This window comes from Biomphalaria glabrata, chromosome 1, assembly GCF_947242115.1.
Source record: "Biomphalaria glabrata chromosome 1, xgBioGlab47.1, whole genome shotgun sequence".
Classification (NCBI taxonomy): domain Eukaryota; kingdom Metazoa; phylum Mollusca; class Gastropoda; family Planorbidae; genus Biomphalaria; species Biomphalaria glabrata.
This window is the reverse complement of record NC_074711.1, coordinates 62,971,073-62,983,988: the sequence shown is the minus strand read 5'-3', so window position 1 is coordinate 62,983,988 and position 12,916 is coordinate 62,971,073. Positions and strand designations below refer to the sequence as shown.

Below are 12,916 nucleotides of genomic sequence, written 5' to 3'. Positions count from 1 at the left end.
CCAACAGCACAAACACAATAAAGGCTCACCCTGCAAGGACACCAAAGAGACATTGACTCGAATAATTAGAAAGTGCCTTGGAGATACCCTGCCACAATAGCACGAAGTAAGGGAGACAACACAAATAAAGCAAAGATATGGACTAAGTTATCAGAAAATGAAAGATAGGCTACTTCCTAAGGTACTTGACAAAACACACTTGTTTGCTAAGTGATAAGACCTGTAACTTCCAAATGTGTGTTCCCCTGTGTTTCAGCGTCTCTGATAATATAAAAAAATCTATATTAAATATTTTAACACAAACAATAGAGAAGAACAATGTAGACGAAAAAATCATTAGAACTACTTTTACAGAAGCACAATACCTCCTTTAAACATAAACATATACATTGTGGTGATTTGTGAATTAGAGATAATCAGCGAGTGATTGAGTGATCAGAGACAAGGATTTTATATAGTAGAAGACAAAGAAAGTAGAACTACTCTCTGAGTGGAATAGACAAAAAAAGGAATAATGAAACTGTTTTATCTTTCAGTAAATTATTATAATACTCTTGAATCTTGTCTTAAAACAGTGTACATATATAACATTTTAATTTGACAAACATTGGGCTTCACTTTCAGATGACCAATAGTTACCGCAGTACACCTATTTGAAGCACAAGACACGCAATGTAGTCGTCGGGATTACAATTACCTTATTGATGTTGGAGCTCTAAACTTGACACACAGACGGACTGACGGACAGACAGTATCAAATGTGATGCCGCGAAAAATCAGCGTACTACCTTGTTAAAGCTAAAATTAAGCCACCTTTTGGTTTATTCCTTGTTAAGTATAATCAGGGACGGATTTAATGAGGGCAAGCGAGGCTAGTGCCCCAGGGTCTCCACAAAAAAGAAAAATATATCGGAATTTCGACGAGCCAGAAACTGAAGCGTTGTTTTTTTTTTCTACCATAAGTAGAGGAAAAGTAATGGTGGTTAGTTGCTGTGGTGGCCACATGATACTCTCTTTAACCGTGGGCCACATAAACAGATGACTTTTACATCATCTGCTCCATAGATCACAAAGTCTGAAATGGGAACTTGACTTTACTAAATGGAATCTAGGTTAGGTCGAGTTGTCGTTTTTAAGATTGAACTTAAAAAAAAGAATATGAGAGACAATGACGGCAATGGCTTATAACCATGTCCGGACGCCACTTGTAAGTTTGAATAGAAGGTTTTTCTCTCGATGTCGGCTGTTTCTCTCCTGGGGGTATCAAACCTATTTAAAGACGTGGCCAATGTATGAAATGCAATCTTTACTTTTTGGAATAAATGAGACCACAGACTTCATTGGCCGGCAAACATCGATACATTTCTTTTGAGTCAAACTTTTCTCGTGTGATCGATGATGATTGGTTCACAGAGCTTTAAAAAAACACGAGGACAAGGTAATTGAGTGCAAATACAGGAGAACAGAGACAGGTAGATGGAAGGTTCTGGTGGAGATTTGGTAGAGTAAGACAGAAGATAGTCGACCGTCCATAGCAGGTAAGAGATGAAAGGTACAAAAGGACAGGTAAAATACTTAAAAAAAAACAACAACAAAGTTTATATTAATCGTACTTGTATCAATTATTTTGGATCAGTGATGTAATTAATTTGATATAGATCTGAAGTAATAAATCTGTGCAATTAGAAATATTTTACCATTGTTTTTGTTTTGCGCAATAGCATACTTTTAGCTTTCTCACTACGCTAGGATCCTATCACTTGTGTTACCATGATCGCTTTTTAATTGAGTTTATATAAAAAAAAAGTTGAACGATCTGAATTGAAATTTGAGGGCTCAAAGCTCTTCAAGCCTCTTCAAGCCAACACACTAACTACTGTGCCATAAATGTAGAAGGTTTTATAGCCATCTACTGTTGTAACTGCGACCTATTTCTCTCTACAAATTATAAAAGCGACAAATTCAACTTATACCACCTCTTCAGTTAAGAACGAGTATTTTCCCCTTATTTGATACTAAAAAAGTAATTAATTACCAATAGTTAATAAACTATTTTTTTTTTGTTGAGTCTTTTTTTGTCAGATAATATAATTAATTTTGCGAAATTGCAGCTTGATCCAAGAAAGAGTGAGTTGATACAAGGATTTGAAAAGAAGAACAGGTACAGAAAGGCAGGTGAGTCTGGGTAATAAAGAACAGGTACAGAAAGACAGGTGAGTCTGGGTAATAAAGAACAGGTACAGAAAGACAGGTGAGTCTGGGTAATAAAGAAAAAGGTACAGAAAGACAGGTGATTCTGGGTAATAAAGAACAGGTACAGAAAGACAGGTGATTCTGGGTAATAAAGAACAGGTACAGAAAGACAGGTGAGTCTGGGTAATAAAGAACAGGTACAGAAAGGCAGGTGAGTCTGGGTAATAAAGAACAGGTACAGAAAGACAGGTGAGTCTGGGTAATAAAGAACAGGTACAGAAAGACAGGTGAGTCTGGGTAATAAAGAACAGGTACAGAAAGACAGGTGATTCTGGGTAATAAAGAACAGGTACAGAAAGACAGGTGAGTCTGGGTAATAAAGAACAGGTACAGAAAGGCAGGTGAGTCTGGGTAATAAAGAACAGGTACAGAAAGGCAGGTGAGTCTGGGTAATAAAGAACAGGTACAGAAAGACAGGTGAGTCTGGGTAATAAAGAACAGGTACAGAAAGGCAGGTGAGTCTGGGTAATAAATAACAGGTACAGAAAGACAGGTGAGTCTGGGTAATAAAGAAAAAGATACAGAAAGACAGGTAAGTCTGGGTAATAAAGAAAAAGATACAGAAAGACAGGTGAGTCTGGGTAATAAAGAAAAAGGTACAGAAAGACAGGTGAGTCTGGGTAATAAAGAAAAAGATACAGAAAGACAGGTGAGTCTGGGTAATAAAGAACAGGTACAGAAAGACAGGTGATTCTGGGTAATAAAGAAAAGGTACAGAAAGACAGGTGAGTCTGGGTAATAAAGAACAGGCACAGAAAGACAGGTAAGTCTGGGTAATAAAGAACAGGTACAGAAAGGCAGGTGACTCTGGGTAATAAATAACAGGTACAGAAAGGCAGGTGAGTCTGGGTAATAAAGAAAAAGGTACAGAAAGACAGGTGAGTCTGGGTAATAAAGAACAGGTACAGAAAGACAGGTGATTCTGGGTAATAAAGAACAGGTACAGAAAGACAGGTGAGTCTGGGTAATAAAGAACAGGTACAGAAAGACAGGTGATTCTGGGTAATAAAGAACAGGTACAGAAAGACAGGTGAGTCTGGGTAATAAAGAACAGGTACAGAAAGACAGGTGATTCTGGGCAATAAAGAACAGGTACAGAAAGACAGGTAAGTCTGGGTAATAAAGAACAGGTACAGAAAGGCAGGTGAGTCTGGGTAATAAATAACAGGTACAGAAAGGCAGGTGAGTCTGGGTAATAAAGAACAGGTACAGAAAGACAGGTGAGTCTGGGTAATAAAGAACAGGTACAGAAAGACAGGTGATTCTGGGTAATAAAGAACAGGTACAGAAAGGAAGGTAAGTCTGTGTAATAAAGAACAGGTACAGAAAGACAGGTGAGTCTGGGTAATAAAGAACAGGTACAGAAAGCCAGGTGAGTCTGGGTAATAAAGAACAGGTACAGAAAGGCAGGTGAGTCTGGGTAATAAAGAACAGGTACAGAAAGGCAGGTGAGTCTGGGTAATAAAGAACAGGTACAGAAAGACAGGTGAGTCTGGGTAATAAAGAACAGGTACAGAAAGGCAGGTGAGTCTGGGTAATAAATAACAGGTACAGAAAGACAGGTGAGTCTGGGTAATAAAGAAAAAGATACAGAAAGACAGGTAAGTCTGGGTAATAAAGAAAAAGATACAGAAAGACAGGTGAGTCTGGGTAATAAAGAAAAAGGTACAGAAAGACAGGTGAGTCTGGGTAATAAAGAACAGGTACAGAAAGCCAGGTGAGTCTGGGTAATAAAGAACAGGTACAGAAAGACAGGTGAGTCTGGGTAATAAAGAACAGGTACAGAAAGGCAGGTGAGTCTGGGTAATAAAGAACAGGTACAGAAAGACAGGTGAGTCTGGGTAATAAAGAACAGGTACAGAAAGGCAGGTGAGTCTGGGTAATAAAGAACAGGTACAGAAAGACAGGTGAGTCTGGGTAATAAAGAACAGGTACAATTTAAGCAAGGTAAAAGTAGTAAGAGAGAACATGATGATGCAAAACGGAGACATAAAGAAACAAAAAGAGACAAAATAGTAAAAGAGCAATAAAGACAATAGGGAATAAAGAGACAAAAAAGAAATAAAATAGAGCTAAAAGAGAAAATAAAGAGAGACAAAAGAGCAAAAGAGAAAATGAAGATAGCAACTCAGATAAACCACCACCGAGTGCGAGGTAAATTATTTTGTTTGCAGATGTTCACCTAACAGCTGCACCAGCACTTCAACACTTTGTATTGAAATAATTCCATGGCTTAAAGTTGTCATCTATCTTCCTTCCCTCTAGTCAGATCAAATTTTTGTAGGTCAACTTTTACAGCCTTTTACAACGGTATGCAGCAAAAAACCGAGAGCTCAAATATATTCGACCTTTTTAAAGGGATGTTATAAATAAAAACATTTTGAAAATGTTTGTTACAATTACCTCCCCTGTTTCATTTTTTTCCCCTCTTAAAATAGTGTCTACGAAACCAAATAGTAACAATATTTAAACCGAGATTTTCCACTTGTTCCATTTGTATTTTGAAATAGTCCTGATTGCTACTTCACAAGGTCTCTCAATTTATCATTAGATAACCCTTTCTACGTGGTTCTATTTGATTGGGTAGCTAGAACTGTAACAAGTATTCATCCACAATGCCTTTTGTTTTAGAAATATTATAATTAGTGATAAATCCTTGCAGTTTCTGATCCCAAACTGTGTCGCGTATTTGCAGTTCCTTTGGACACATTGCCTTCGTGGACAGAAGAACCTTAAAAACTATTGGAGACACTCCTGCTTAGCCTTTGGAGCAGACGAAACACGGAAAGTGGCAGTGACCGGTTATAAGATGCAATGCTCAATGTGAGTAGAGCCAAGCGCTTGGGGACACTTTTGTCGGTGGGAAGGATTCTATAATCCTACTGGACAGCTACTGCACATTTTCCCGTCATGCCTCTCTCCCACTTTTGGTAAACGGGGATAGGATAAACACCGAACAACCGGCACAAAACTAACATTTACAACGTTCTTTTTCCTAAAACCATTCAGCGTCAAGCTTGTGTTGTGACGGTTCGCGCCACCAACATTCTCCACTCCTACAGCTCAAGGGCTGTGTGACCACACAATAGCCTGTCCATTATTTCATGTTGGCGACTTGGAAGTTTTTTAAACAGTTTAACAATTTGTAGTCTAGGAATCGTGTGTGTCTCTGAGCTAACCACACATTTGTCACTTCCCAGTTTTGAGAAGCTCATTATATTTAACTTCCAAGACTGGATATCTAGTTTGATAATCTCCTTTGTTTTGTACTCCGGATATCGTGTACCTAGCAATCTTCTAGCAATCGTCCAGCAATCGTCTAGGGTGTTTGTGGTAAAATAAATGCCTTGTTATAATCAGCGTTCGCTGCGTTTAGTTCGCTAGTTAAAATTGAGAAATCATTTTAAAATACCTTTACTCAATCAGTACCATGCAAAGTGGATATCCCACAGTTAGAAGAAAAAAGTTAATGTAAACAAAGCAGCCAGTATCCCATAGTACCAATGCCAGAGATTAAATCTGCTTTTCAAAGCGAAGTTCGAGCTTCGTGAGATTATTTCTCTATAAATTTCACAGATCTATACATATTTCAAAACATATTTCTATATCATGAAATTTCAACACTCATTTGAAAAATTGAGACATGTCTACATGTTTATGAATGTATAGATCTATAGGCCTATCTATATTTTTTTAGGCTTAAAAAAAAAAAGTTATTTATATATGTATAGATCTAGTCTTATTCTCTCTCCTTATTTCTCTTTCTCCCTCCCTCCCCCTCTCTCGTTATCTCTCTCTCTCTCACCTTCTGTCTCTCTCTTGACCAACCTGGTAATGTTGATGTGAGTTTGAAGACATTTTTAGAAACGACATGAAAATAAAATTCAGAAAAGATTTGAAGCTTACATCATGACTACAACTCAATGGAATGGAGGATGAAGTATATCAATATGAAATCGATCAATGCATACAAAGTTACAGAATTTTATTCGTTTGTTCTTTTTGAAAATTGTAGGTTGTGCCGATTGCAAAACATTAGATGTTTCTATTTTATACATAATTACCCAGAACCATTTCTGTACAATAGTTCTAAAAACAACGTGGCGTCAGAGTTCTAGACATCGCTGTTTGCAATTGAACTGCTGAACTTTGACATTAAGGCTAATTTATTGGCTTTGATTCTCTGGGCGACTTCAGCCCTTCGTGCCTGGATTTTCTTAAACTTGAGCTGCTCCCTGCGGTTAGAATTGAAGTTCACACCGTGGACAAATGGCAAGCTCGGCTCGGACTTCTGAGACCTGAATCTGTAGGAGTACCACAGCATGGGTTTCAGAAACAGAGACATCCCAGACTGTCTTCTACTAGTGAGAGGAGTGTTTCCAGAATTGGTAGCGTCGTCCGTGACATTGTGATCTTCCGGAATTTTCTTTGGGCTGAGGCCAGGCGAAGTTTTGTCGGTCCACATTTGAATACGGGCCGTTTTCTCTCTCCACGTGAGAAACACACGACGATGGTACAGAATGGCCAGGACCGCCCATGAGATGTAAACTGCTATCAACGAAACCATGAGGGTCACGATGGCGAACACTGATCCCGTCTTGCCGACCTCTTCATAGTGGCTCACTCCTATGCTGCAAAGGTAGGTACTGGCGATGAGCAGCGGTGTCAGTACACAGAAACATGCCACATCACACAGGAGGCTAGCAAAGTCCATATTTGCCAGTGGGCGGCTGAAGAATTGCCAGATATTCGGATGGATTTTCACCACAGGAAATGGAAAAAGACAAAGCTCGCATGCGGTTCTGCCGTTCAGGCCGAGCCAAGTCTCCAGACAGGACATGTGCATGAAGCCCACAGTTCCAGAGCAGTAACATGGAGAGATTAGCTTTTCGTATGTGCCGTCTTCTTGACATATTCGGCAACAGTCGACTTCATTGTGAATCCCGCTGTCGGATGTTCTCACATCTCCACATGCGTTTTTCTTCTTCGTTTTCAAGGATCCTTCCGAGACCCACTTTACGTTACAGCAATTAGAACAAGCCCCTTTGCACATGAGGGGAGCTTCAGAAGTTTCCGGACATGACTGCGGTGAGTGACCTCTCTTTTCCAAAGAGTTGCATTGGTCATCATCTAGTATTCCATCGCCGTGTTTATTGACAGCCATTGCCGTGTCTCCTTTTAAGTACTGGATGTTAAACAAATCTTTAGCCCCACTCTCTGCTGCTAGGCAGCACTCAAGAAACCTGGCAGGAGAGCTGCACGAGCGTCCAGGCAAGAAAGCAGTGACGTTACCAGAAATGGAATCTCCTTTTCGTTTCGCCTCCTGCAATGTTACCTCAGGAACCTGCTTTATTCCTTTGTCACTGTTAGAAATGAACGGATCTTCACATCCTGTTTCCGCATTGCGGGCTAGTTGTTTTCTGGTCTCTCCTTCTCCAGAGGAATGGCTGTGCCAGCTGCTCTCACACTGTTTCTGCCGGTCCAAGTGTTTGCGCCTTGATTTGCTGACGTTACTATCTGATAGGCATAAAAGCTCCCTTCGTTTTGTAAGGAATAGCTCGATGTTATTGGCTAGTGAAGAGTCTTGCTGTTTAGTGGCCGGACATGAAGATCGTCCGCAAGGAACATGCTCAGAGTGTTCTCCTCGTTGCAACTCAGTCTTGGAGCGAGATGACGCTGACAGAGATTTGATGTTGATGTACTGACTTCCTTCCAAAGTGTTTTGGCAAAGAAATGTGTTGCTAGGAGCAGGCCCAGTGAGTTGGTTTGAGGCTTCCTTGGGAAAGAATTTCAGAAAAAAAAGTATCACGTGAGAAACAAAACCTTAAATTAAAATTTTAGAATATATAAAAGTATTCAAATATGCGAAATTAACTATCACTCCTGTCAGCGGTTTAGTAACTGAGTTAGAAAACAGTGACTTTAGTGGTCTTTAGTATGATTAACAATATAACATATTAATTAGATTGAAATAGACATTCTCATAGGTCTACCAAATCTCAAAGGTTGGTAAATATTGTCAGGAACTTGGCAGCCACGATAGTTAGCCAGTCCATTGTATCAAGTAATGACAGTGGCACTGAGTTCTATAGAGAATGAAATAAAAACCCGTTAGGTGAATTAAGCCAATCATTACATAGGCAGGTTGTAAGACTAACGAACTGCGGTTGAAGTTCACTGTCACGTCAAGGTCAAATTTAATTATATATTATTATATATAAATATTTATTATTTGAACTAGTTCAAAACATTTTTAAGGTAATTAATTCATCTGTCCGAACTTCTCTGAACATGCAATGAGATATGGATATACAAAGACTTAGCACGGTAACTGTTGGCAGCGATAAAGAATATTTTGGTGTTCCCCGCCACCCACCCCCTGCTCCGCAGGTTGAAAATGACACAAAATAAATTGATTCAACGAGTGTATCAGTAAGTACATTAACAAAAGGTTTTCCAATGTATATAGTGACTTTTATACATAAATTAGTAAAGCCATATTACGAGTGAAACTTGATACAAATTGAATGCATTTAAATTGTTTCAATCAACAAATGTGTTTTCTTAAGGGTTCCTGTTCGTCCCTGACTGTCTTAGGCCCGAGTGCAATGATTTTCTTGGTTCCATTGTTGCTAAGCCATTGCATTGGGGTAGCCATTTTTATGTAGATAGATATTGCTGATGAATGCACTAGGTCAATGATGTATGATGTAGTCAGCTACTTTGTAATAATAAATATATTTGTATTGGTTCATAGCAAAATCGTCCAATAAAAGGGAGATCTTGGAAATCAAACAAAAAATAATAATTATAGCCTCAGATCACCCAATATAGTGTGAACTTAAAACTATAGAATATATCTAGTTGTGCCTACATCTTAATAATAAGAAGGAGATTAGAATTACATCTAAATATAAAATTCTAAATATGGTATTTTAGCTGGTAGATATCTTAGTTAATGATAATCTCTATCTAGATCTAGAACTAAGTTGATCTAGCTATCTAATTTCCATACTTTACATGCTTGTTCAGCTTTGACTTCAGACGCTGGAGATGTCTTCGGTGATGCACTCATTGGGAAGACTTAGCGTATAGACAAGCGGCTCATGACAAACCACGCCGTTGTGTGTCGCAAGCTGTCAAGTCAAGCTAAATGCCATCTTTACCTCTGTCTAAACAAGACATTGCCCTTTCACATGTCTAGCTGACGTATGGTACACTAGTCGGGAAATTCCAAAAATTTAATGTGGTGTGAAAAAAAGGCTGATTAAATCAAATCTTAAAGAAAAGTCAGGATCCTGGCACATTTGTGTCAGACTTCATCCCGCAGGGCTGCTTTCTGCTGATTCCAAATTGTATCGATATATCCATTTCTTTTGAACCCAGCATCTGATTGATTGGGGGACAGGGGGAACTGCTGTGTGGGCTACACATTTCCCAACGTAGCTAATACCCAGGTTCTCAACTCATCACTGTGAGAGGAACCCTATTTGTCCTACGTGTAACTGAAGGCTCCCTACATTGACGTGCACATCTAGGGAAAAATTAGCTGAATTCCATTCTATTGTCAAATGTGTGTAGGACCGAGACGGCCTCAACACTGACCCTTGATGTCGCAAACTGTGGCCATTGGAGACCAATAGTTCGATGCCTTGTCGTACAGACATGTGACATGGCAACAAGCTATTGGTCTCCACTGTCCACAGGTTGCGATGTTGCGGGTCAGTGTTTGAATAAATATGCCTTAACAAAATCGTAAAGTCATGGAAGACAGCAATCGGCCGCACGATCATAACTGTGTCAAGTCGTTGTGAAGTGGGCGACATCTGTCAATCAAGACTAGAACCGACCTGAACAAAGAAATCGTTCCTGCCTTTCTCGGCCAGACTTTTATCAGCGCTACTCGTTGACCAGGAACCATGAAAAGGATCAAGACGCCTGTGTGTAGTCACTCAATGAAAAGGATCAAGACGCCTGTGTGTAGTCACTCAATGAAAAGGATCAAGACGCCTGTGTGTAATCACTCAATGAAAAGGATCAAGACGCCTGTGTGTAATCACTCAATGAAAAGGATCAAGACGCCTGTGTGTAATCACTCAATGAAAAGGATCAAGACGCCTGTGTGTAATCACTCAATGAAAAGGATCAAGACGCCTGTGTGTAATCACTCAATGAACTCTCTATGTTTCTGTTTGTTCTATTTATGTGAATGTATTTGTTGTTGTTTTTATTTTGAGAAAAGAATCTTTTTGATCACAACAAATTTCCATAAGGATCAATGAAGCAGCCTTAGTCTATGACGATTGGTCTCGGTAGGTCCATTGAAGACCATCGGATGACGTCAGCACCATTAGCTCGTCCTTTACTTACATACACTTCTCGGTTTCGTTTATAGAACAGCTTGAATACATGCACTTGCTTCATAAAAATAGCCTACACAAACACTCTAAGTAATTCATTTAAGGTAGAGAGAATAATTAGGTTAGGGTTAGGTCACTAAAGCTCATAGAAGACGAGCTAAGAACCTGTGTATCGTCTCAGTTCAAATGGTCAGTAACGTTGTAGGGTCTGCCAGAGAGTGCAATGATGATCTATTGCAACATAGGAGATATTGGCTGGAGAGGAACATGTATGAGATATCCAAAAGGGTTAAGCATTTGTTAAAAAAAAGGTCTCTTAAATATGTAATAATCCAGGGGCGGACTGGCTATATGGGCAAACGGGCAAATGCCCGGTGGGCCGGTACCAAATGGGCCGGTCTGGTCGCGACCAAAGAAAAAAAAAATTCAAATCAGACACACACCCCACACCGAAAATATATAACATGCCATTTGTGGGCCGGTCTATATGGTAATGCCCGGGCCGATTTTAATACCCAGTCCGCCCCTGTAATAATCAAATAAGTAACTTTGAGAAATGGTACCGATACAATTGGGTTTGTTGATAACATGTTTTTGATACCTCATTTTTATTTTTTCGCAAAGCTAAGATCAACTCACTCAGTCAGTCTGTCTGGTAAGAGTTTGTGTATGTTATTTCTCCCAAATCCAAGCTAAAAGTTTTGACAATTATTTCTTGTACATGACAAAACAAGAATCTTTAAAGAAAAATAAACAATGTAAATAATTAAATATTGGTAATAAATTATTTTGTTTCGTATCTCGAACAACGGAAAGAAATTGTACTTGACTGATATGTAGGTAAAAGTTGAATTAGCCCCCTTTATTCTTTGTTGGTCGCCACTTTAAAGTATGGACTTTAATAATTGATAATTATAAAACTATTATTAGTTAATAGTTATACATCTCACACAGTGGCGTAGCATCCATGGCGCGAAGGGGTTCAATAAACCCGGACCTACAAGCAATAGGGGCCCACAGCTGTGGCGTAGCAAACATGGCGCGAAGGAGCTCATTACGCTTGGGCCCATGCCTCAAGGCCAGTTGGAGCCCACATTAGAACTTAGGAAGAACATTTGTTTGTTCATTTGAAACACTTTTAAGTAGTTTAATTCTGTTAAGAAGCTGTAAATACATTGACTTTTAAGACACTATTACTTATATGCAGTCCTAACTGAATCAAACGTTATGACATAATTACTTTTTTTTGAGACAAAGGTACGATCTTTACATTGGAATGTCTTTACATTTAGTTTACTAATTTTTTGCCACACACTAAATTTGTCTTATTGGCTGGAGAGGAGCCGCCCATCAAGATGTTCTTGAACCCGGAGTACTAGTGTGATATTTACTTGTGTAGTAGGCAGTGGTTAGGTCCTATAGTCTTCGCAATACTGGTGTGATATTTACTTGTGTAGCAGGCAGTGGTTACGTCGTATACATCTACAGTCTCTGGCCATCATCTAAATTAAAATTTAACTTAACACTAATAGTCCAATATTCAAACTACATGATTACATATTACTTCCTAATGTGTCTTAAAACGAATAGATATTAATTAATAATATCGTTTTATCCCGTGCTTTTAAGAATGTGCGCTTATAATACTGTCTCTGACTCAGTCACAAGAAGCACTGGCACTTGATTTCCAAAATCAATTCGGTCCAACACCAAGCCGTGTTTATGCCATCTCCCATTTAGCTCGAGCCTGTCACACAAGTCCTGGGTTGGATCCCCATACCAAATGAAATATAGATATTAAATGTTTTCTTGGAGGTTCAGCGAGTGCCTAATTAAATTATTCCGATAGCGGATTCCAGCGGTGGTTGATTTTGAAACCAATACGATGCCAATGCCCATACATTCTCATCATATGACCTCAAAACCATCCATTCGAAGTTTGTTTGTTTCTTTGTTTTCTTGCGGTGGTTGATTTTGAAACCAATACGATGCAATGCCCACTCATTCACTTAAAACCATCCATTCGAATAACTTATTTTTTAAAAAAGGTACGATCTTTACATTGGAATGACTTTGCATTTAGATTACTCATTTTTGTCACACACTAAATTTGTCTTATTGACTGGAGGGGGGCCCATCAAGATGTTCTTGAACCCGGGCCCACGGGTACCTTGCTACGCCACTGATCCCACACTAATATATATGGAATATATTGAAACTTTAAATAAATATTTATTATACCTAACAAAACATGAATCAATTAAATAATTAAACTAGTCAAATAATTAGTGGTAATTATCTCG

General features: G+C 38.9%; 1 protein-coding gene across 1 annotated transcript; it reads right to left on the bottom strand.

Annotated features, from left to right (window-relative positions):
• Positions 1-6,223: 6,223 nt before the first annotated feature.
• On the bottom strand, positions 6,224-9,448 carry LOC106072254 (uncharacterized). Its single transcript, XM_013232598.2, has 2 exons — positions 9,269-9,448; positions 6,224-8,029 (listed from the first exon to the last, which is right to left on the bottom strand). The coding sequence occupies exons 1-2, from the start codon at positions 9,326-9,328 to the stop codon at positions 6,368-6,370; spliced, it is 1,722 nt and encodes a 573-aa protein (XP_013088052.2). The 5' UTR covers positions 9,329-9,448; the 3' UTR covers positions 6,224-6,367.
• Positions 9,449-12,916: the final 3,468 nt, after the last annotated feature.